Genomic DNA, 23,698 nt, shown 5'->3' on the forward strand with positions numbered 1-23,698 from the left:
CCTTTGGACAGTGCATTAAATTTCCGAATATTTTAATTGTCATCGTCACTCGTCCATGTCCAAATTTTTTTTTTAACGTTTTACGTGATCGGAAACATTTGAACGAATCGAAATTATTCATTTCATTCGTTCAATTCATCACTTTAATGATCGACTGTTTTTCAATTATTCAATAATCATTGCACGTGGATGAATTGAGTCAATTTCCTCGAACCAGCTCATAAATTGACTTTTGTACTTTCTTTTCATCATTATTATTATTTATTTTATTTTTTTATCAATTTTTTTTTTATTATTCCAAACATGAATGGGTCACTCTCAATATTCGGCTAAGAACTAAAACTTGTTTGGAAAATCTATCTCGACGTTTTTACTCAAACTCTTTGTGAACTAAAGAAAAAACTGCTTCATCAGTAAATGAAAGAGCCTCGAGAAAAACCGCTTGAGAAAGTGAAAACGAATGTTTGAAAAAATGAACGACGAATTCGTCAAAGAGAAACGCGTACAGAAAAAATTACTTAAACAATCGAATTGCCATTTCAACATTCGACAAATTAATAATAAAAAATGAAACATCGTCCAAATATTTTTTGAAGTTTTAATGAGATCAGAAATCCATGTTTCAACTCGACGAAAAAAGCGTTGGTTTCGTGCAGCTTTTTCACAATGCACCTTCCAACTTTCACTTTGAGTCGTCAAAAAAAAGATCAAAGCATCATTGACAGAATATTTTGAATGAATTAAATCATTGAACCAGGATTTTCGACGAGTCGCACATAAAAAATATAAATTTTCTCGATATTTCACAATTTGAAAAATTTTCAGAAAAAATACAATGTAAAGTAAAGTGGAAAGCAAAGTTATTTACACTGTTCCCTGAGAGCCTCGCTCCATCTCGGTGGAACAAGTTGATTAATTTTTTTTTGCTCACCACCCTCTCTCGATTGTCATTAACTAAAATTCATATAAATTATATGAGATAGAGAAGCAAAGAGATGAAGGGAGAGAGAGAGAGAGAGAGTGTTCGTGTGTGTGAAAAAGGTTGGAGAAAGAGAAAGTGGAATGCACCACGAGTGCATCGAGTCTCTCTGATGCTCGTGACGGGAACGCAAAATCACGTTAATGCAATTTATCGCCTGGGCTTTGGGGACTGGCTTTTTGAAATTTTCATTACGCCTCGGTGACTTTATATAATGGGTACGTGTACTTTCCGTGCCAGTCCATTCCGATATGCATACTGCACACCCCATTTTTATATATTATCTTCATTATTACTTTTGCAATTACTATTATGATGAAATATGTAATAAAAATGAATGATTATTCGCTAGCTTTGTGTCATCGTTTCTTCAGCCGATGCACATTTATCTATAAAAATCTGAGACCTTTTCAAAGTTCATTGTACACAGAGGGAATTGAATTTGAAAAATTATCGTCCAGTAACGATAGTGCGATGACGAGCTGCAATTTATGATAGTATGATGGCGAAAAAATTGAATTATCCTATACATTAAATAATATTCATTCTTCAAAGTAGAAACGTTTACCGAAGTATGTCTAAAAGTATGGCTAAAAGAAATATCCGATTAATGGTGCCGTACTTTTGAAGATTATTTCAATATTTATTTGGAAATATTACATGAGCGTCACGGCGAATTTTACTGCGCTGCGCTGTAAAAATTTCCCTACGAATATTTATGCTAGGATGCGACGACAAAAGGGACATGGCAGGGACATGTTGTCGCTATATCGGCCTATTTCCCTATTCTTTTTGTATGTTCGGCCCTTTGTTGAAGTGTGTAAATCACCGATTTAGTGTGCTATGAAATTCCGAAGCGAGTGATCGATACGTACATTGGGGCAAAGACATTTTACCGTGATGTACCGTAAAATTTACTAAACGTTTTGTAAATTTTAGTAACGTACCGTAAATTTCACTATCTGCAATATTTATTATTATAAAACTGAAAATTTAGCAAAATATTGATAATTTTATAGTGCGTTACAGGAATAAATATTTTTCGTCAACTTGTTTCCGCAGTCAAACACATCCGGTAAATTTTACAGTGAATTTCGCGTTAAATATTACCGGCGTTTCGTTCTCTCTGTGTAATTAAGGAAATTAAGCAGGAAATAGTATTAATGGACAGAAAAATTTGAAATTTTACAAAATGTTAAATTATCATGTAAAAGTCATTCGTATACAAATTTTTGAGGATTGGGGTGAGTTGTAACGCGGAATATCTGTAATTTATTTTTTCCCTCGGCAAGCCACGTTAACATGACGTCTCATGAGAAATCTCAGAGTAGCTGTAAATTTTTCCCCGTATCTCTGTTATTGATGGATAGGATTGGACAAAATTTGAACAATCGAGAGATGAAATACTTCCAATCATTTATCCGGCTTAAAATTTGCCGAAGGTGATTTATGACTGGAGTAACTACTAAAATAAGGCATGACACTCGCTTCTTTCCAGAGCGTCACTAGAGATGTTGCAACGTCTCATATTCGAGGTTGTGTGCGCGTAATTTGAAATTTGAATATCAGCAATGTATGTGCAGACTGGCAAAAACGTTCGAAAACTTTTTTTGCCCAAAGGATACGAGTTGGAATGACAATCAATATTACAACTTTACAAAAAAATTGAGAAGTCCTCTTCGCGGTTTCTATACATATTTTCGTATAAACGCAAAGTCTTTTTTTAAAGAATTTCCTGCAGCTGATGAACGCCCACATGAAAACGAAAAGAGACGTTGACAGATGAACTACTACTCAGGTCAAAAGATGGTCTAATATTTTTATGACCAGTTAGGTAACTGAGACTTAAGAAATTAGGATTTAACTACAACTGTCAAAATAGTCTATAGAAAGTTATTTCCATTGAAATACACGTTTCTTTTGAGAAAAAACAGCAGCGACTTGTCGATAGTATCATTCAGATGGAGTTGAACCGTAAACCCTTTTCTTTTTTTCTCTTTTTGACCCTCTTGAAATCAGTGAAAATTCGATAGCGCACACGTTCTTGCGACGATACACTAATAAATAAAATGTACAAATATCATGAGACATACAGGTATGAACAGCTTTAAGAGTGTGAGACGAATTTTGGAGGAAGGGCACAGAATCGCAGACTGGGAGCTTTCGCCAAGGACGAAAACTCGAGTCAGAAAGGACGAAACAGGACAAAAGATGAAGGGAAGAAAATCGGGAGATTGTCCAAGCCCGATAGTCACGAAAGATCACAGGTTCGTTTATCGTCATAGAACATACGTGAAATTAGATCGGCGTCCTTTGCAAACATCTCGTTCGGTTCGTTTGGCCAACGAAGCCCAATTTATACTCCAAACTTACTTTAACATCACCACGACTCAAGCCTCCAGATACAAGGAATTTCGTTTCAACTGTGTCGACGTAATTTTGACTCTTCTTTCATTCGAGCAAATGACCGTGAAAAAAAAAACGGAAGGTCGAACTATGGTTCTTTGCAATTGTGTTTTCACAATAAATTCTTATTCATTCATTGAAACAATTCAATCACTCAAACAAAAAAATTCAAATAATACATATTCATTCACAGATTTGTATATCTTTTATTCCCTCTTTTTCACGCTTGTAACGTAATATACTGTTTTCACAAATTTATATTCTACTAATTCATATTGTGACATTTTACTATTATCTCGATGTTTTTTTCGTCACGATCCGATATTGTCCCTAATACTTTTATCGATCGAATCCCAAATCCAGGCGAAACTAATGGAAGTGTTTTTTTGATGCTTATCAACACCGCATGGAAATCGATATTCATAAACTCCGAACGCAATCTCTTATCTGAACTTTTATTTTTTTCGTTGATCGCCACGAATTTTATTCTCTTTGAGCGAAAATCAATTGGGAGAAGTCGAGATAAAAGTTGGCCAAGTTTTTGCCGATCGTTTTCACAGAAAATGCATAAAGTTTCATATTTATAGGTTTTTCATAGCATAACCTTTCGGTCGAAGCTTTTTTAACGTTAAACTTGTTATTTCAGTTGACCCGAATCAGGATCAGAGAAATTTTTCACGTCCTTCTCGTCCTCTCAACGCTACAATCTTCGTCGAGTTAAACAAAAATCCACACGTAACTTTTGCATTTTTCACCACTGGGACGAATTTCATTGCTTTTTGGCACTCAAAAAAATATTTTATTTTTTTTTTTTTTTTTTAGTTTATACACAACTTTAACGACTGACACTTGGAAAAAAACAATTTTCCTCTTATTCCATCCGTTAAATCCACACAAACCGGAAGTGAGACTATTAAGCCCCGACAGTTTCAAAAGCCTGAGCTTTTGGGAATGAGTTTTGGTGATCCAAGAGAATCTCCGGTGGTTCATACTCCTGAAGGATGCTCGGATCTCGCATCATTTCGCGAACCCGTACACATGCCCGGGTACATAAAAGTGTGCCAAATTATCAACAGAATTAAACCAAAAAACCACGGAGAAAACTGATTCGTTTTTTATAGCGCGGAATATATTATTTTTCAAGAATTTTCAAAGTATTCAGCCACCGATTACAAACAGCATAGTATTTTTTGAATTTAGCAATTTCTCCTCCCTTTAATTCTAAACAGCTTTATGTGAATAGCAAAAAGTGGTGCATGCGAGAACTATATTTCGTTTTGTATTCAAGTATTATTCGTCATGTCACACTAACACTTGCTGATAAGTGGAAATCTATTGTAAAACACAAATTTTGGCTGTCAGCATAGTAAATTCCATGATAGATACACGAATATACACCGAATACGTGCGACATTTTATCATACGAATAATTTTTTCTTTTTTTTTTTAAGGTTGTCCGAGCACACTTTGTAATATAAACATTTGAAGTAACTGAAAACATTTTTTGCTAGGCTTATAGGGAAAAAGACTCTTGAGTCTTTTGAATAAAAGGTATGGGTATTGGTCTTTTTACCATGGTGGTTAGAACAATTCTTATTACTTCTCTTCGAGTTAATGCTGCAATCCAGTACGTATATACTGTCCCCAAGATACTATATTCCTAGTACTTTCCTCTAGAATTTTCGGCCGCATTTTCTCCGTGTGTAAACACATTTAAAAAAAAACCCCAAAATAATTTTTGAATTAAAATAGTATTCCAACCAACTGATTATAGGAATGTTAGTGTCAGAAAAATTGATTCGACGAACCTGAAAAAGACTGGATCAGATCGACACACGTTTCACTCGCTTTTCGATGGACTTTACTCGCTAATTCGATAGATTCCATTCTCATAACTTTTTATTATTTCTTGTATATTTATAATAATATATAGGAGAAAGTAGAAGATGGAGAAGGGACGGGGTGGTTACGCCTGCGCCACGACGGGCGTATAGTAAACGTCGGGGGTTGTTTTCAGCAGTCGGGTCTTCAGCTCCGGACCGCGTAGACCTTATCCGGCCGCGCGACCGTTTTCATATCTTCGTTCAAACCGTTCGCAAAGTTCGGCGACAATATCGTGGCATCACTTTCATTGCATCCTTTCTCGGGGTGAATACTCTCGCGACGGGAATTAAGCATCCCTTTGCGAGCATCGATTTTTCTGTAAGAACTTGCCACCGTTTTGTTATCCCAGAACAAAAAACACGAAAAAAAGTCGCTTTATTTTTTTCCAAAACTCACATTTTTGGGCAAAAAATAAGCCGCGAGTTGGGGGTTGAGAAAAAAAATGAAAAAACGGGGTCAAACGACCGAGCTCTATTTTCGCTACTGTTGAACAACGAGAGAGAGTAAAACTTGGTAAAACGTGATCGAAACACCGAATCATACATAACATTTTTCAACGATGTGCTAAATAAAGTAAAAGTACAATTGATTGCTTTCGAGGTCAAGTAAAAAATGCAGATATCTAGTCAAACTCAGTTCTCTATTTCAAACGATAGAAACGACACGAGAGAGTTAAAAACGAAATGAGAGAAAGGAAGTAAGAATGAAAAAACCATAGAGGTTGGTGGAATAGCGAGGAGGCTAGATACAGAAACTTTTCTTATCGCGAAGAGTCAAATAGGGGGAAAAAATGAACTTGCTAAAAGTTTAGCATACTCGATTCGAGGGCATGTCACGCAGGTTAACTTCGTCACACGGGTGCATTCATTTTTGTACACACCGATGTATATGAGAGATATATTTACATGGTAATTCGTCTAAAATTACACAAGTATTGGATTGAGAAACTTTGGGAATGGTTCGTTGAAAATGATTAGGCGGGGGCGTGTCGAACGGAGTGAGACAAGGAAGTGCACGGTTCGAGAAAGGGCGTAAAATATCGGAAGAGTGTTTGCCACTTTGTAATCCCTCTCCTTTTTAATCCCAGTCTCTCTTGCTCTCACTAATATCTATACAATACTCTGTCTTCGGCTCCATATTTTTTCATCACTACAAACTTCGGCCTCATGTTTCTCTCGTTAGTTCTTGGGATCCGGCTGGGAGTATAAACTCGGAAAATTGTATCTTCTACTTTTTTATTTTTATTTTTTTATTATTTCCATGCAGTCCGGTGGCTCGCTGGAGCAAGAACAAAAGCAATCGGGGCCCAAGATCCTTCTTTCTATGCAAGCTCCCTTCTCTCCCTGTAACGAAATGTGTTTTTTTTTTTTTGGTGCACACTCAAAGTGTCAACAAGTTTTTCAATCGTAAGGGGGCCTCCGAAAACGCGTGACACTATTTACGATCTTTGTGTGCCTGTACATGATCCCGCAGACGGAAGTGGGTCGACCGGATATGCGGTCGGAGACTCGGCGAAATCTCCTCGAACGAACCACCAATTTCACTTCTATCCATTCGTGTACATGTTGATACACTCGTATATCGATATATACACATTAAATCAAAACCTTGACATGTGACAGGACTGGCGTTGACATGGATTTGACGCACGAATGTTATCCCTCTCCCAATACCTCATATATATGCGTATAAATATTGTTGGATTTGTGGAAAGGGCGCAGCGTACGAAATATGTAACGAAATAAACGCCAGCTACGCCTTTATAGTGACAGGCTGCCAGCTTGTGCCCAACACTTTGACAACACTCCATTTTTTCTCTATCGCTATACACGCATGTGTTTGTCAGTTTGGGAGGATGTCTCCGTATCCATACGTGAAACGAAAGCTGCCTGAATGATTAATTGGACTAGTCCTGACGCTAACGATCCTCGTTAATTCGATCTTGCTTGGTCGAACGAACGTGATGTGGGTGCCAGAAGAAAGGCAGAGATAATGAGACGGATGAGGGGAGGGAGAGAGAGATGTAGACGCGAAGAGAAAAAGGACGGTGATAGACCTCGAGAGAATAGCAAATTCATTTGTGAATTTATGTTTGCGAAATTTACTCTCACGGAACAAATGACGAGAGAAAAGTTTGCGCAATAATCGACTGCGACGACCTGATAGGACGAAATTGCAAATGATTGATGAAAATGCTTAATCGAGTTACAATAAAATTGTCAGATTTCCCAGTTACACTATTCGAAATTATAAAAGTTTTTATTCACACAATTTGTGCTCATATCATCAGGTTCGATGCCACGTCGCAAAACTTTTGGCACAAATCATTATTTATTCTCATTATTTCACGCACACGTCTCTCTCCTCGGTTTATCATCGTGCTTCGATTCGATCCTCACGCCGGAATAATGCACTCTTGGGATATCCGGGCGAACATCGTCAAAGCTGAGATTAAAATGTCGAACAGGATAAGTCAATCTCGATGTTGACTTTGATTTTTCGAACGTCGAATATCAGGCTGGAATGAATTTTGAAGGAATTAAGATTTCGTTATCTTTAAAATAAATTTTTCAAAATAAATTAAAAAATACACGCTGCGCATCGCTTTTCACTGATCACAGAATAAGAAATGATCGATCACTTCATTTTGCGATTTTTCGTGGATTCACTCACTCACTGTACTAAATAATTGAAGCTTCGGACAAATAATTCTACCGAAAAGACCAATAAAAATGGTAATCGCGATGATGCAGGAATATGAAAAATGAACATAAATTGAAGAGCGACGAAATAAACGAATTCGCTGCATCGTACCGAAGGCGCTCTGAGCGTGGTAAATATGAAAACATTGTGGGAAAGGTTTTTCAACGAAACAATATTTCACCGGGGATTCTGAATAATTCAAGTGTCTTCGGGAGATGATTTTCCCGAATTTTCACATCCGACTTATTTTTCTAAGGGGAACACACGTGTTTATAGACCAAAGTTTGTGTTCATCTAGGAGCGTTAAAAAAACACGAAAATAGTTTAGCAGACAACTCGCTGTTTTCCTCTCATCGAAAAACTTATCCGCGTTTATGAATCTGGAGGAGGAGTGAAATTGGCAAAGAAGTCGATTTTGTCAAAACATTGTCCCAACGTACGAAACTTAATAAAACTTTGAATGCAACAACAGCGATGAAGATTATTTTCATTTTTATTAAACTTTTTCCAGCGCTTGAAAATAGTGCGATAAAAACAAGGCTCATAATCGTTGCAAACAAAAAAAAACGAGACAAAATTGCCCGAGTTCACTCCTCGAATAATAATTAATGTATACGAACCCGTGGTTTGTCAGCAATGAGAGAGAATAATCGCACAAACGATTGGATTATTTTTCATCAACCAGCAGTAAAACTGCTGATGAATTAAATGATAAAGTCAATCGCTCAAATGAATTAATGGGAAAAGCTTGCATGATAGAATATTAATGACGATGGTGATCGAATTTGAAAATCTTTATGTATGACTCGTGGATATTTGAAATGAAATTAATCGTTGGTACAAAACACTCTTAAAGTCCTTGATAAGCGTTATAGCCCCAAACTGTAAATTCCCTTCCAATTATAAAAATTGAAAGATGGAATCAACACGAAAAAAAAGTGTCAAGTGCCAAAACAATGTAGCCATAAAAGTGGTTAATCTTTCAGATAAATCAAATCGAGAGATCGCCGTTCGGTTGAACAGTCAACGCTTTGCTGCGTCGAAAAGCATCACCGTGGAAAAGTGTCGCAAAGCAGACGGATTCATGAAAATTAATCTCGTGACTGTAACAGTGTGTTGAAAGAATACAGTAAAAGATTAATCAAGAAATTAATTAATACGAGAACATTCTTGTGAGTGGATGATCAAGGGTTGACTCAGTAAAAAGAAAGAAAAGTGTTGCTGGTTGAAAGGTGAAGGAGGTTTTTTCGATCCCCGAGGAATTCTTCTTTGTCACGTGAGGCAAAATCTCGTCGTAGGTTTTTTGCTTAACGATCCCCGAGAGAGCCTTTTGTGAGACAAGAGCCTGGAGTGAAAAAGAAAAAGAATGTGGTAACAAAATAAAAGAAAAGAGGACACGAAAATATAAACGAGAAAGTCTTCGGCGAGCTCGTTAGTCGTTAATAAAAATTGACCAACTTTCGGTCGGGGGTTGGTTTGGATTTTGGGGAAGGTGAAAACGAGTACCGTCGAACGGAGGTTGTTCCCACCAGCCTCGCAACAAGACTGTATAAACGTGGGGCCTCGGGTGAAAAGCCAATTACGATACCCACGTCGACCACTCTGTCAACGATTAACATCCTCCTGGAATTTCAAGGACGATCCCGCTTCGAGTCATTGTCTCCCATGTAAAGCCTCTGATACACACAATTTGCCCGTACAACCACCAAGTGCCGGAGAAGAGCATTCAGCAAGATCTCGACGTGTCCTATCTCCTGATCAAACGATTCGATACAACGATAACCTTCCACACTGGATTCATTCAACAGACACCTTCATTCAAGGACCCTCGATGTCGAACATCATTTCCAAGCTGATCTCGCCCGATCAAGGTCAAAGAAAAGTCCAGAAATAACCATCAACGTCCTCCATGCCGAACGACCTTGAAATTTAAGTGATCAAAATTGAGGTCCAATAAAAACGACAGTTCGAATAAGGACTCGATTGTCATCATTACTCAAATTTTTGTCGTTGCTAAAATCTATGGTGATAGATAATTGACCTTTATGGAGGCAGAATGATCCCGAAAAAAGTCCAATTATTCACAATCCATCGGTTGAACGCTCGAATGAAATGTGTCAAAAAGTGTAACTTTAATTGACAGTGGCTAATGTAAGAAAGAAACGACGAGATACAACGATTCGAGGCTGCATAATCGATTGAGCTAATCACTTACGAACTTCAAATATCCTTCGACATCACCTCCAAATATTTTTTCAAAGTCTCTTCAAAATTCCATCTCCGAATTATGCACTCGATCATATGTACACGAAAAAATGCAACGTTTAAAAACTCCCAGAGTGAATAATCATTTCAATCCTGACCAGTCGAATTTTTCACAATTAAATAATCTTCGTAGTAGTTACAAATAAAAAAAGTCAACGAAGACAATAAATCGAAGCGTCGGAAAGTCAAACAAAAAAGGAAAATTTAACGTGAGTGTCAGAAATAATAAATCCTGAGGGTCGAAGATATTTGTAATTGCTTCGGTGTTCCGTGCTCGTTTCGGGGAGAAAATTGTGGTGATTGAGAATGATGGCATGAGGACATTATCGGTGAAAATAAGCTGCGGGCCCAGCACGGAGGAGGATGAGGATGGTGATGGGCGTGATGGTGCTGGGTCAGCTACTGACGAGGATACTACTGGCTGCACACGCGGGCGATCGACTCGCCGCTGCACGCAGAATACTTCGAGATGTTCCACTGATCGATGGGTAAGAAAATCACGGATTCGTTCTCGTTAACTTTGCATTCGGGGGATCCGAGCATTTTTGGCAGTAATCTAAAAAAGTTCGAATAATATCTGAACATTTTTGAGTAATTGAGGTGATTGCATAAGGAAATTTCTGGGAAAACGGGCTGAAATGGTGGATAAAAAATTCATTGATCTCGCGAATTTAATATGTAAAAATAATTACTTGCAACAAGGACCAATGGAAAGGGAAAAATCGAAAAAAAATCGTCGCCGATATTCAGATTTTTTTATTTAAAAATTTGTCCGTTTCTCATTTGAGAACTCTGTGACGTCATAAATCCGGCATATTCGCGTAAACAGTGCGGCGAGGCTCGCACTGGATTTTTTTTTAAAAGGATATCAAATAAAAGGATTTCAATAAAAGGATATTAAATGGATATCATTGAAAGTTCATTCGTAAAAGTTGGTCATTTGATATCATTGTATTTGAGATTTTCGATTTTGTACACAAAATTTAGAATACCGATCTGGATGGGTTAATCCGCGATCAATAGTGAAAGAAAAATCATATTAATTGGAAAATTTTTAGTCGATTCACCATGGATTCAGTGCTTCTCGATTTTCCATAATATGATATGGATGAATGAAAAATAATTTGGTTGATATTCATTAGTCCAATCCTCAATTAACGAGCTGGAGGTTTGGGTGAATATAATATTTATATTCTAATTGGCTTCACATTCATGCTTGGAAATGCTCAGCTTTAAAAAACTTCCAGCACTTATGGATGAATGAGGAATATTTTAATTGGTCTCAATTAATACAACCCTCGTGATGAATGGAATCTGAATTAAAATCATCCACCAATGCCGTTAATGGAGAAGCAAAATGATATTTCATCAAATTAAACTTTGACAAAACGAATAAGAACGACCTTAATGTCCTCGATAAATAAAAATGCTCGGAATACAAGTAGCGACTTTTTCAACCGCTTTAGAAGCGTCGGTACATTCAAAACTTATCGAGCTTCGCTAGTGTGAGAAAAAGACATATCAAGTTGGATAAATGCGAAGAAAATTCCAGTGGGCTGAACAGTATGAAAATAAAAGATTTTTATTATATTAGATTTCGTATTTTTATCGCCGTTTTTTTATGACTAACAGAAACAGTTTGGCGAATAAAAGTAAAATAAAAACACCATGAGCAATGCAAGTTTCTCATGCCGAATGTACATCGAGGGTTCGAACAAAAACTTAGGTGCTCCAACACTTTTAGGAGCTCAGAAAAATCTTTGAGATAAACTACCCTAGAACCAAAAATATTGCCACTAAATTCACCCTCCTGGATTTACTCGCATATAAATCTACATACAGGTACACGTGAACTTATTTATACGCATATATTTATAGGCAGATTGGCGAATATACATGAGGCACTTGCTCATAAATGCCTCTGGCAAAATAAAACCCTTGTGAAAAACCGCACTTGTCGCATCAGCTTCAGAAGTTGAATAAGAGAACCCTCAAACTTTCGGAGTATCTTTCGTAAAGCGCCCCCGTTCATTCGCCCTTGCTTAACATGACAAAGGGAATTTAACACGAACCTGCGATCTTTTTATTAGGGTACTTGAAATTTGCATGCATTTTTTCAAGTAAAGTAATCGCAACACTCATTTCTAATGTCTGTTCAGTCATTTCTCAAAACTCATTCAATAAAGTTTGCATTCTCCATTGCCCTTGAGATATCCCTGGAGTTAAATTTTCATTGAAGTTCTTCAGCTTTAAAATTCCTGCTGAAAAATGTTCCAATTGGTAAATTCGTAGTGAGGTTCTTTTTCAAGATGCCATCGTTTATTTTTTGCCCCCGAACTTATTCACTTATTTCCAAATCCTTTTCGTTATTGCCCAATTGTTGAAGAATAGATTCGCAAACTTAAAAATTCTGAAAAAAAAAACGAGAAAATGAAAAATCGACCGTTTGCAAAAGAACTCCCCATGGAGAATATGCGAGCACGTAGTCGAAAGCGTAAAAAGTGTAGAATGTGATAATAAAAAAGAGCAGCGAAGGGAAAAACGAGAATGTATGGATTTTCACATTTTCATTCCCTTTTCGCCACCCTTGTATTTAAGAGCTTCCTCTCCTCACCTCCCCTGCTCCCTTCCAAGTTCAGTACACTAATCGTATTTTCCTGACAGATGCACTCTATCCCTTGAGTGTGTGAACTCAAGCCGCATAGAGGATTTACGTCAAAATGAATAAGAACGTAGAAGTAAGGAAAAATAACGATGCCTCGAAATTGCTATGTTCACACCCTCGCAAAAAAGAGTCAATGATCCTTAAAAGCCATTGGAGAATGGGCTTACGCTTCGTTACGAACAACTTCGACGTTCCAGTCTTTAACTATTCATACAATTTATCATCAGAAATGAGTTTTTTTCTTCTCGTCGAATTTTCAGTCCAAATTCTTTCAAACGACTTTTTCATCCTCAATCGAGTGCCGAGTTGCTAAAAATCAAGGATCCAGGCTCATTTCAGATGGCACTCTAATTTTTTTGTATATTATAGTCCAAGCTTAAAACTTAATCTCTGTGAAATTTCAAGGTCTCTTAACGACCGTTTAACCGAAATATATTTAGTCAAAAGAACACAATTTTACGTGTCATATATAGCCACAATGACTTCGAAGCCTGTATAACTCAAAATCTGATATATTTTTATATCAGATGTTAGTCATAAAAAACGTCTATTATATGCATTGAACCTTGAGGAGTTTGAGGGTTCGTTAAAAAAAGGGGGTCAACGGGCATCTGAATTAGAAATATAAAGTTAAAGACGACAAATGCTCAAGGAAAGGATTTCGTAACCCCGTGAAATTTTGGCAACGTCGCGCAATCTATAAATGTAAACATTTGTACAATTCTTTATATTTTTGTAAACTTTTCACACTGCACTACCGAGTCGTGTTAATAACTCTGTTTAAAATCCTTTTCGTAATGAAATGAACTTAAATATTATTTACCATTAAAAAAACATTACAAGATTTCTTAATAATATTGTGCTATACATTTTTTTTTGAAAAAATATGATCAAAAACTGTCCATTGATTAGTATACGAACCGCTTTTACATCCTTAATGAAGAACATAAAAATATTCAGCCCTTCAAATGAATAATCGAACTTACTCCTCCTCGGAAAATCTTATCGGAAAAAGTTTGACACTTGTCACAATACTTTGACACTTGTCACAATAAATAAAGGTGTCCTCCGGAGAGCAAATTTACAAGGCAAATTATTCGGGATTCGTATCAAAATAATACATTTGAGGTGGTGTATGCTTGATTCCGAAACTCCTCGGACAAAGTTTGTCGGATAGATGCTCGCAAGTACGTCGTATACCGAAGCTTCCGGCCCTTCGCCAAGGATAGATGGCGAAATTGTGTGGGTCTGTGTAAAGAGGGACAACCGAATTGTACACAATAATAGTTTACCGACGTTCCCAAACCAGACATAGATATAAATGTCTCTGAGGACGAACCCATGGAGACATAAATGAATAAAAATGTACCGGGTGTCCGGAGAGTTGCGCAGGAAATGAACAGGGCGAGCAGTTCGCGAGTATCCTTAAGGAAAATTCTTCAAAATTTGTCCTCAGTGACAGTTTTTTTTTAATGAGAATTAATTAATTAGTGAGAGCCAATCTGGTGGGAGCGATGAGAAAAGGGCATGGCTAAGCGTCAAACGAAAATCCTACGCAGTGGCTGTGACCGTACACCGGAAACGAGCTCCGCACGATCGAGCGTTTGACTCATTAATTGTAATCGCAAATCGATATTTTTTTGCACGAGATATCTTTGTCACTAGTAAATTTCGCTATTCGTGTGACTATTTCGAGCGTGACTTTTCGGACACCCTGTGTACATGGATAAATGTGGAGATATATGTATGTGTGTACGGTTCTACTTCTCACGTGTATCGATGTCGTCCAGCGAAATAGGTTAGCGGATCAGAGAGGCAGAGATTCGAGCCTTTGTCGTGGTAAATTGCATCCTTTTCTTCGTGCCTCCGAAGCATTCTCGGGTGTCCAGCTAGAGCAAGCCCACATCGAGCGTCGAAAAGCTCTTGAGCTCACGATTCCCTTTCGAAGGGACAGAAAGCGTGGTGGGGGGGGGGGGGGGGGGGGAGGAGAGCGAAAGAGAGAGAGAGGAAGAAGGAAGGGAGAAAGATTCTCATGGAAAATCGAGAGTCGTTGGCAATCCCCTGGGCGAGACCGAATATTCGCGAAAAATTGTCCTCGTTCGAGAAGTTTCCAATCATCCAACCGGTAAATGGCTATTGGGTTATATCGATCGACCAAAATTTGAAGGAGAAAAGTGCTCATGGGGTTTTTCCAGAATATGCAAATAAGTACATTTTTCAGACGAACGAGATCGCTCATTTTGACTGGATCGTGGCAACGAGGTGATTCCATCGATAATCGGTTTTGTAGGATTGAAAAAAAAGTTATGAGGGTTGTGTGCTTCGTAAAGAATTTCGAAATTCTTCTTCTTCTTCGACCCATGTCCACTCATGAAATTGATTGAATTTTTCAAGTAAAATATTAACAATTCACGTGCAATGAGATTGATTTTGAAAAGATCCGTCCTAAGGATAGTGAAGAATTGAGATTCGAGCCAGGATTAATGGAAAATTCGTTAGCGAGAAATATTCAATTGTATTGAGCTAATCGTTGGACAATGTTCCGACAACTTTGGCCATAAAATGTCATCCTATAGCCGGAAGTGGGGATGTGGGATACCGACAAAGTGAGTCTATGCATTCTCGTTCTCCAGAGAATTTCCCACTCGACAGAAACCACATCTCTCTTTCCCCTTTCTCTCCCTCCCTCTCTCTCTCTCTCTCTCTCGCTCACACACGTACAAACTCCGTTTCTCCATTGCTCTGTGGTTTTGCCCCTTCTTCGTCTACTCTCTCGTGTTGAATCAAATATTCACCCTGTGTTCTTCCTTGTGACGCCTCGGGGGACAAGCAATTTGGAGAAAATATTTGCCACGAGCTCAGCTCTGTGGCTAACTGGTCCTTTCTTCTCTTCTATCCCCTTTCTATTCTTCTCTTTCCATTCCGCAACCCTTCCATCTTCATCTGTCTCCCTTTTTTTCTTCCTTCTGCCTCCCTCCTCTTCGTGGAAATCTCTTTGTCTCTTTCTTTCTACAACCACATCTCCCTTTTACTCGAATTTCCAATAAATGATTTTCACACGGGTTGTTCCATTACAAATGAGCCCAGCTTCGAATCTCCCATTGGCCTTACATTTTTTAACTGCTTACGATTTTACAACTTTTCAAATATTATATATCGATCATCTTAACGCCAGAAACATACTTTTGCAGTTTTTTCTAATGAAAAGGCAAGAGTTTAATCACAAATGTGAAGAAATCGGACTTGAGCATGGATCGCTATCGATTTTACGATGTTCCGAATTCCGAAAATCCAAGCTACGAGGCATTCTGCATAAAATGCCCCATAATTTGTCGGAGGCCGCAAGAAATTCCACAGTCGTTGGTATTCGGCAAGCCAAACTTTCGGATAATGCAATTCTCTGCGTTCTCGAACTCGTCCTCACAGAAAAATGAATAATGGAAAAAAACATATATACGATTACACGCTCCAAATAAATGAAATAGGATTCAGTCTCGGAGACAAGAATTTCTGTGTTTTCAACATACAACCTCGTACCCCGTAAAGTATTTTAGAAACTAGAAAAACATTTACCAAGTTGTATGAAAACATTGTGAAATTTGGCATTCAGAAATACGTTCAAATTTTTAGATGCAACTCAGTCCTCAAAACAAATTCCAAGTTCCATTGAAAGGACCCCGAAAAAATGAAGAAATCTACTCAGAAATAATCGTCGAATAGAAAAGCAGCAAAAGCGTCTGAATTTTCAGATTTTTTATTTTCCATATAAGCCTTCGAATTCTCCGTTTCCGAGTACGAAGAACGAAAAAGTGTTGGAAAAATGGTCCACATGTGTAAACATTTAAATCATGTCTCAGAGCCCTTAGCGTTGCTTTGAATGTGCTACAGTCTCTCGGTAATTACGCGAAGCCAGCAGTGTATGGCGAGCTTATCCACGTTCGCGTTTTTTTGCGAAATTTATTTCTACCCCCGGAAATATTTAATTGCCGTTACGAAAAGGAAGGAGCACGAAAAAGGGGGAAATGCTAGCACGCTGCAGTTTCAACGTCTAACGAGAACTCCAGATATATCGGGTGCCGTTAACCCTCGCTCTGAACAACTTTAGCCCGAAAAAACCTCCGTGAATTCAGCCATTTCACGACGTTTTTACGAAACTCGGATAAAAACTACAATATCTTTGGTCCATTTTACTGATCCAAAAAACTTTCGAGAACCAATTTAATTAAACGTCTCTTGACACAAAATAAATTGATAGAGTAATTGAATGAAAACAACAACGTTCGTTCACCCGATTCGCATCGGGATAAGAATTTTAGCAGCCGCGAACCATCGATTTTGTAATTGCGAATCCGAAATTCGGTCGTTTTTGACTGAAACTTTCGTGTCCTCGAAGAAGATTTTTGAGGATCCATGAAGGGGAAAAGAAGAAGGGGATTTTTAAATTCTGTAATATTTTCAAAAATTTTAATTTGATGAAAATGGATCCAAAAAAGCATCCTAAAGGTCAGAGGGATGTCGAAAGAGAAAACCCTAAATATCTGCGGCTTTTGGGGGTTCCGTGGCTCAATCACAATGTCGACGCTGCCGTGCATCTTTGTATTTACATATTCTCATACACTCAACTTAATTTCCACATAGATATGGTTGGAAAAAAGCATATAGAAGTTACTACCTTACTGGAAAAATACGAGTTCCCTCGAGTCAAATTCCGGGAGATTAACCGAAAAGCGTACGCGCTCGACGCTCACAAATTCGCTACGACCGGAGCAACGTCTATATAACGTATTAAAGCGTCGTGCATGTATACGTAAAAAAGAGTCTCTAAAGCTTGTGGAGCTTTTGATAATGTCTTCCCTTGGATTTTCTATCTCGCAGATTTCTCGTCTCAAAACCCGATCCCCAATCCTTTCTAACCCCCACCCTTTCAAGCTTTTTCCGACCAAGACGAAATAACGCGAAGCGGACCCTCGGAATTCAGAGCTCAGAAGTGAATGCCAAAGAGCTTTACGACATTACGAGTAAATTCACATTCCATTATGTGCTTTCTTATTCTTTCTCTCTCTCTCTTCGCTCCGTTGTTCAATATTAAATTACGAGCTCCAGCCCCGAGGAAGAAATTATACATTTTTAATTCGTTGAGTAGCTCTATTGAAGTTTCTTTGTATAATGATTTCGTATCTTTCACTGTTCGATGTATAATTCAACGCAATGGTGATTCCTCCTGTTATAGTTGATTGAAAAAACATAAAATGCTTGAGAATTTCAATAATTACGAGTCACATCTTAGAGTGCTTAATCCTCTTATCTCCACTGACCTCAGCAATCCACTTTAGGTATTTTTTAATTCTCAAGAAATCGATGCAACACTTTCCCTCGACGTGCTCGAATACATCAGGTTGATTCGCGGACTGAGCTTTCCAAAACTGCTCGAGGGTGGTCTGGGCGATTTTATCGTTTCATCATTATGGCGGATGAGGGAGGAATGGACCTCTCGGAGTGCAACAAGTCTCTCATTCTCTACATATACATAGACATATACGTATGTATTCTATTTCGTCACAGATGTTGAGATTTTCGTGGCGCAATTTTATTCTAAGCTCCGGAAGAAAATCCAGTGAAAAGGAAGAAGAAGAGAAAGACTCTTTCCACCCTTCGAAAATACGCATTTAATACGCATCAGAAAATCAAGCCGTCCATTTCTCTCGTTTTCTCCCCATCCCTCACCAATTTTTTTCACCCTCCGCTCTTTTTTCCTTCTCTTCTTTCCACTCGGCCACTATCTCGGTATTAAACGTGTAAAACTTGGCTCAGCTAGTTAATACACGACGTTTTACTCGTCGGAAAAGTTAAAAGCTTACCTCGCCGGTACAAGACCCGTTAAAGAAAGGAGAATAAAAGGAGAAGAAGCAAAAATGCCGGAAGGAAATCACGACGTATTAAAGTTGAATGGTTACGAAACGAAGAAAAAGTCTGGCTCCCTGATCAAACGGAAAAACAGTGACACGATAAACGCTGAAGCAGGGTGAGAGACTTTTTTGTTTTGTAAAGAAACATGGCGAAGTTCAACGCACGAAAAAATAGAGGAACAAAATATCGAACGTTTCTCAACTTTCATGGATTTCACCCTTAAAAACTCCAGTGAAATTTTGCTACTCCTCCAGAAGTTTATTGATGACCGAATGATTCCTAAAACTTGATAATTACTCCATAATTACTGACAAATTTCAGTGTTCTGCTGAAACGTGGATAGAGCCACTTGAGAAAGGGAGTCGCTAAAAAAGTGATTACTCTTTATTCCTTATTATTCCCCCTTAAACCATTTGCCCGATTAATAAAACTAATAGGATCACCATGATATATTTGCCAACACCAATCTAGAGAATCAATCTGCACCGGATATGGACGTATTAGTCAGAAACACTCCTTTAGTTAAGCTTTTAATTAACGGTAGAGAAACGTGATCGTATCTACCTGCGGTTTGCAAGTGGATAGGGATGTTCGTGGTCAGACATGTTTCTCCCTTTGCCTTCATACAGGGTGTCCAATTGAACCCGATACGAAAATCCGCTTCGAAGAGAGAAATTCCTAAGAAAAAAAGTGAGTGAGCTTTAGACCACACAACTGAAGTAAAACTTTTTTCGCAACGTACAGGTGTATGGGTCATTCCACCAATTATGGAATTAATTTGTGCTGGAGGGTCTGAATTAGTATGCATAACGGTCATTACTTTTCAAAAGTACGTGTCACTGTGGGCTTTCATGATTTAAAAAAATTTTTTTTGTCTAGCCGTTTCTAAGTTATAGAGGTTTGAAAATTTGAAAATTTGCAATTGTTAACTTCTCGTGTTGCAAATATCGAACCCCTGAATTATTTTTCGGAACACTAAACGTAGTCATTTTTATGTGATAAAACCTCAGCTTTTCGATAAAAATATTTTAAATATTCTCAAGGATCAGATAAATCCTGAAAAAGCAATTATAACTTTAAAATTGCTTTTTCTCCTAATGTACCATTTTTTAAATATTTTGTAATATTTTTTTCGTAAAGTTCAGACTTTTTTTTACAAAGAAACAGTGCTATTTTATTTTGAGATTCTTAAAAAATCAAGTATAAAACAATCAAGTTGAATGATACGTCATGAATTATCGGTGTGTGCCGTACTGCAGCAACGGCCGTCACGTCATTTATATGGGTTGAAATTCAAAGATCTCGACACATAACGTTATATTCAGTAGCTGTGTACTTGAATATGTATATAAAAAACATGAAAATTCTTGTGGTTTTTCGTAGAGGATTACTTTCTCTATTAAAAAAGTGTTACAATTATTGTAATTTAAAATTTTTATTAAAAAAAATAAAATTTTATAAAAAATTTTGTGCTTGGTTTTCATATCGTTCGTTTAAAGCTACTGAACTCAAAACTCACACATGCTTTACTGAGATGTATATATTTCATGAACTGGCAGTGAGAAAAAGAGAGAAAGAAAAAAAACGCGCGAAATTTCTATCACTTGCTCCTATAGGGCTTCTATCAATGGTCGTGTAAAGCAGGCTAACGCACTAATACTGCGTAAAATAAGAGAAAGTCGGAAAGAAAATGTGCGTGCGCATCACTCTCTCTCTCTCTCTCTTGCTCCTACAATACTTCCAAGTCAGGGCTCAAGGTTAAATGTAAGAATGGGGACGATGGGCCTACACTGTGTATTAGGTATTTCTATCTCTACCAACGTATATCTCTTTCTCAATTATCGTTCGCTTCGCCCAATCACATGAGTCCATGGCAATGGGCGTGAGAGAGAACGAAAATGTACATACGCATGCGCATTCACTATTTTCGTAGCACTTCCGTTGCACACTTCCGTAACAAGATTTTCTCCAGTTTACCCCCCCCCCCCCCCCCCCAAGCCCAGCACGCCTATAGAAGTTTTACTTCAAAAATTACAATAATAATAATTATGAATATCCAAAGATTTGGCTCACACTCAGTCACTAATAATATTATCACCAACTTGAAAAGTGGAAAAAATTTTCCCAAATCCTGTCGCAAATATTTCACACCCCAAATTTGTCCTATCAGTTTTTTTACTAATGTCACAAAATTCATTAAAATAGAACATAGTATTATACACCGATGTTTATCCATCTGTCTTTCTCTTTTGCCCTTCGGTCTAGAGGGCACTAATCTCCGGACGCTTTGGCCGCTGTATACTTGAGCAAACACACTTTGAACGATTGTATCCGCCCTCTAGCAGCTAATACCGATCCTTATCTTTTGATCTTACCAGCAAACCTTCTCAGTCATATCCCTCCCAATTTTCCTCATAACGAGAGCGATAGGGATCTTGATCAGTATCACAACCCACATCCGATACATGCATCCTGTTCTATCAAATGCCCTCTGATAATCACAACGATGAATTTCAATATTTTTGTTCTAATTTCTCCAACGTTTTGTCAATTTTGTTTTTTGGAGATTCAACAAACTTTTTTTATCGTCGTATATAGTTGATGCTTTTTTCGAAAGTCGGTGAGATCTCTAAAAGTCCTACGAGGAGCGAAACTTCCTATGTATTTTTATTTGTTCAAGAGGAATCTATGACTTTTGCTATTTAAATCACTAGTTGGATGTGACTGCTTGAAAATGTCTTCAAATAAAACCTCAACGTACGATGCATTTGTAATATTTCCTGATTTGTTTTATTTTAAACTAATATTGTGAAATTGTGTCTGAAAATAAATTAAATCTTGAAGTAATAAGATTTTAATACAATTAATCACAAAATGAGAGTTCAAATTTCTCATTGAATCGAAAAATACAAACTTTTGTGAATGCATTCCAAGATCCGTTTGAATAATCCTAAGATAAAGAATCCCTTCACACATTGATGTTCGAATAATTTTTATCGCTTGCAACTTTTTTTTTTCATCGGGCATAAAAGTTCCACCTTTTATTACGTGCTCCATCAATTTTTATCTGCGTAATAAAACAAAAATCTTCGCTTCATGAAGTATAAAATAGAAATTATGAACGACCCTCCTCGAGGTTGAAGCGTGGAGGTCGTAAATTTGCATGTGCTTTAATGTCGGAGATCTCAATATAAGGTAACGTTGAGGAGGTTCCTAGTCAAGTCCAGAGACATTTCTCTTTGACCGTCTCTCTTCTGTAAGTCTTGCCATCGTGTTATCTGCTACGACTGCTCGAATCATAGCCATCAAGAAGCCCCGGTAAGGTCGTGTACCAGCCAAAGCGATAAGTAGTAGCTGGATCGACAGAATAATTTCTAACTGCTCTTGATGAGCGAGAGACGAGAGAAGCCTGAAAGGAAGACTGGGGACGACGAAGACGTCGACGAAATGAAATTGGAGATTCTCCTTGGTGCAAATGGACGACAAAGTAAACGGTCGAGCTTTCGCCACTTCAATGCTATAGACACACGTGAATCAACGGTGTCCGGAGAGTGACTCGACCGTTTCTTTGAAGGGGCTGAAAAGTGAAATGATGCCAAAGGAAACAGTCGACCGTTTTCACTCTTTTTTGTGTCGCCACTTATGATTGATTGATTATTATTTGTATATTCGGAAGATGCAGAAATTGTGAAATTCTAAAAACAAAGCCTCAGGCCGTTTGCCTCCTCAACGAAGCATGCCAGAAATATGAGTGAACGAGCACCAATGAAGAGGGCTCATTAGCAGAAGACCCCGATTTTTCCCTCTAAGCTTCTCGATCTTCCTTACGCACTCTCGACGTTTCATTTATTGATTAACACTAAAAACAGAATGTTCCTGAAATAAATATCGTTAAGACAATATTTTTTTCTCGAAATTCCATAATCTATCGAGTTTCGATAATATCTGCCGTTACTCTTAGCACCCCCTGGGTATGAGGGTTCATAAATAGAGGGTAAAAGCTCGACCGTTCACTTTATATACATGGGTCGCTCTAGTTATAAGGGTTTGATTTAACGTAACCCTACATTCTGGGCTTTCGTCTACGACGAAGATGCTTTCTATAGATGTTGTCAGAGTCTCCGAGGATTATTTCCCATACACTGTGTAATACGGCACTTCTACCACTCTCGACGTCAACGACTGTGAGAGATCTGAAACTTCGTGGTATAGTTAATGCGCTACGTTTTCCGAGCTTCCGCTACATCTCCTCTAACTCTCAGCTGCTTACTCTCCGAGCAATCCTGCCGACTGTAATTCTATTCCCACAGCTTTATATACAATGCATTCCTTGTATATGTTTTTATACATATATATGTATACAGGGTGTCCGGATCGTAAGTGCACAAACTACGAGCGAGACTCAAGAGCTCATTTGAACATACAATGAGCTTATCAGCATGGAACCCTCTTCTTCACAATCTTTGCAAAAGCTTTTATCATTTTTCTTTCTCGATTATGTCGGTATTCTCGTCACGGTGTTGCGGAGGAAAATGTTGGCAACTCTTTTTTCTAGACTGTAAATTATTTGAACGAATTCGGAATCGTGTGATGAAAATCATCTGAAATATTCTCTTATCCTGCATAAGCTTCGGCTTTCCATGTCGTCATTAAAGAACCCCGATGTTGAGTTCAATAAAAAAACGCCAATGGACAAGTTTTGAAATATTTTTGACAGTGCGGCTCATATGAAATTGGCATTTGAGAATATCGTCCAGGGAAAAGAATCTAAGAAATTCTACATTTTGGAAACTTTGTACGAAAAAGTTTTTCTTTATATTTCTAGAATGTATTGCAAGAGTCATTGCGCTCTTGTTTGGCCGGCGGAGTTTATCTGCGAAATCAAACTG

The 23,698-nt window shown here is 37.9% G+C and overlaps 1 protein-coding gene across 1 annotated transcript in view; it reads left to right on the forward strand.

The window, feature by feature from the left end:
* The first annotated feature begins 5,420 nt into the window (after positions 1-5,420).
* Positions 5,421-23,698, forward strand: part of LOC122412519 (dipeptidase 1-like) — a 104,298-nt gene continuing 86,020 nt past the window's right edge. Inside the window, exons 1-2 of the mRNA XM_043422104.1 lie at positions 5,421-5,587; positions 8,959-10,725. Of these exons, the coding sequence (XP_043278039.1) occupies positions 10,601-10,725 (125 nt within the window). The 5' untranslated portion in view covers positions 5,421-5,587; positions 8,959-10,600. The remainder of the gene's footprint in view (positions 5,588-8,958; positions 10,726-23,698) is intronic.

Source organism: Venturia canescens, chromosome 1, assembly GCF_019457755.1.
Source record: "Venturia canescens isolate UGA chromosome 1, ASM1945775v1, whole genome shotgun sequence".
Taxonomy (NCBI): Eukaryota; Metazoa; Arthropoda; class Insecta; order Hymenoptera; family Ichneumonidae; genus Venturia; species Venturia canescens.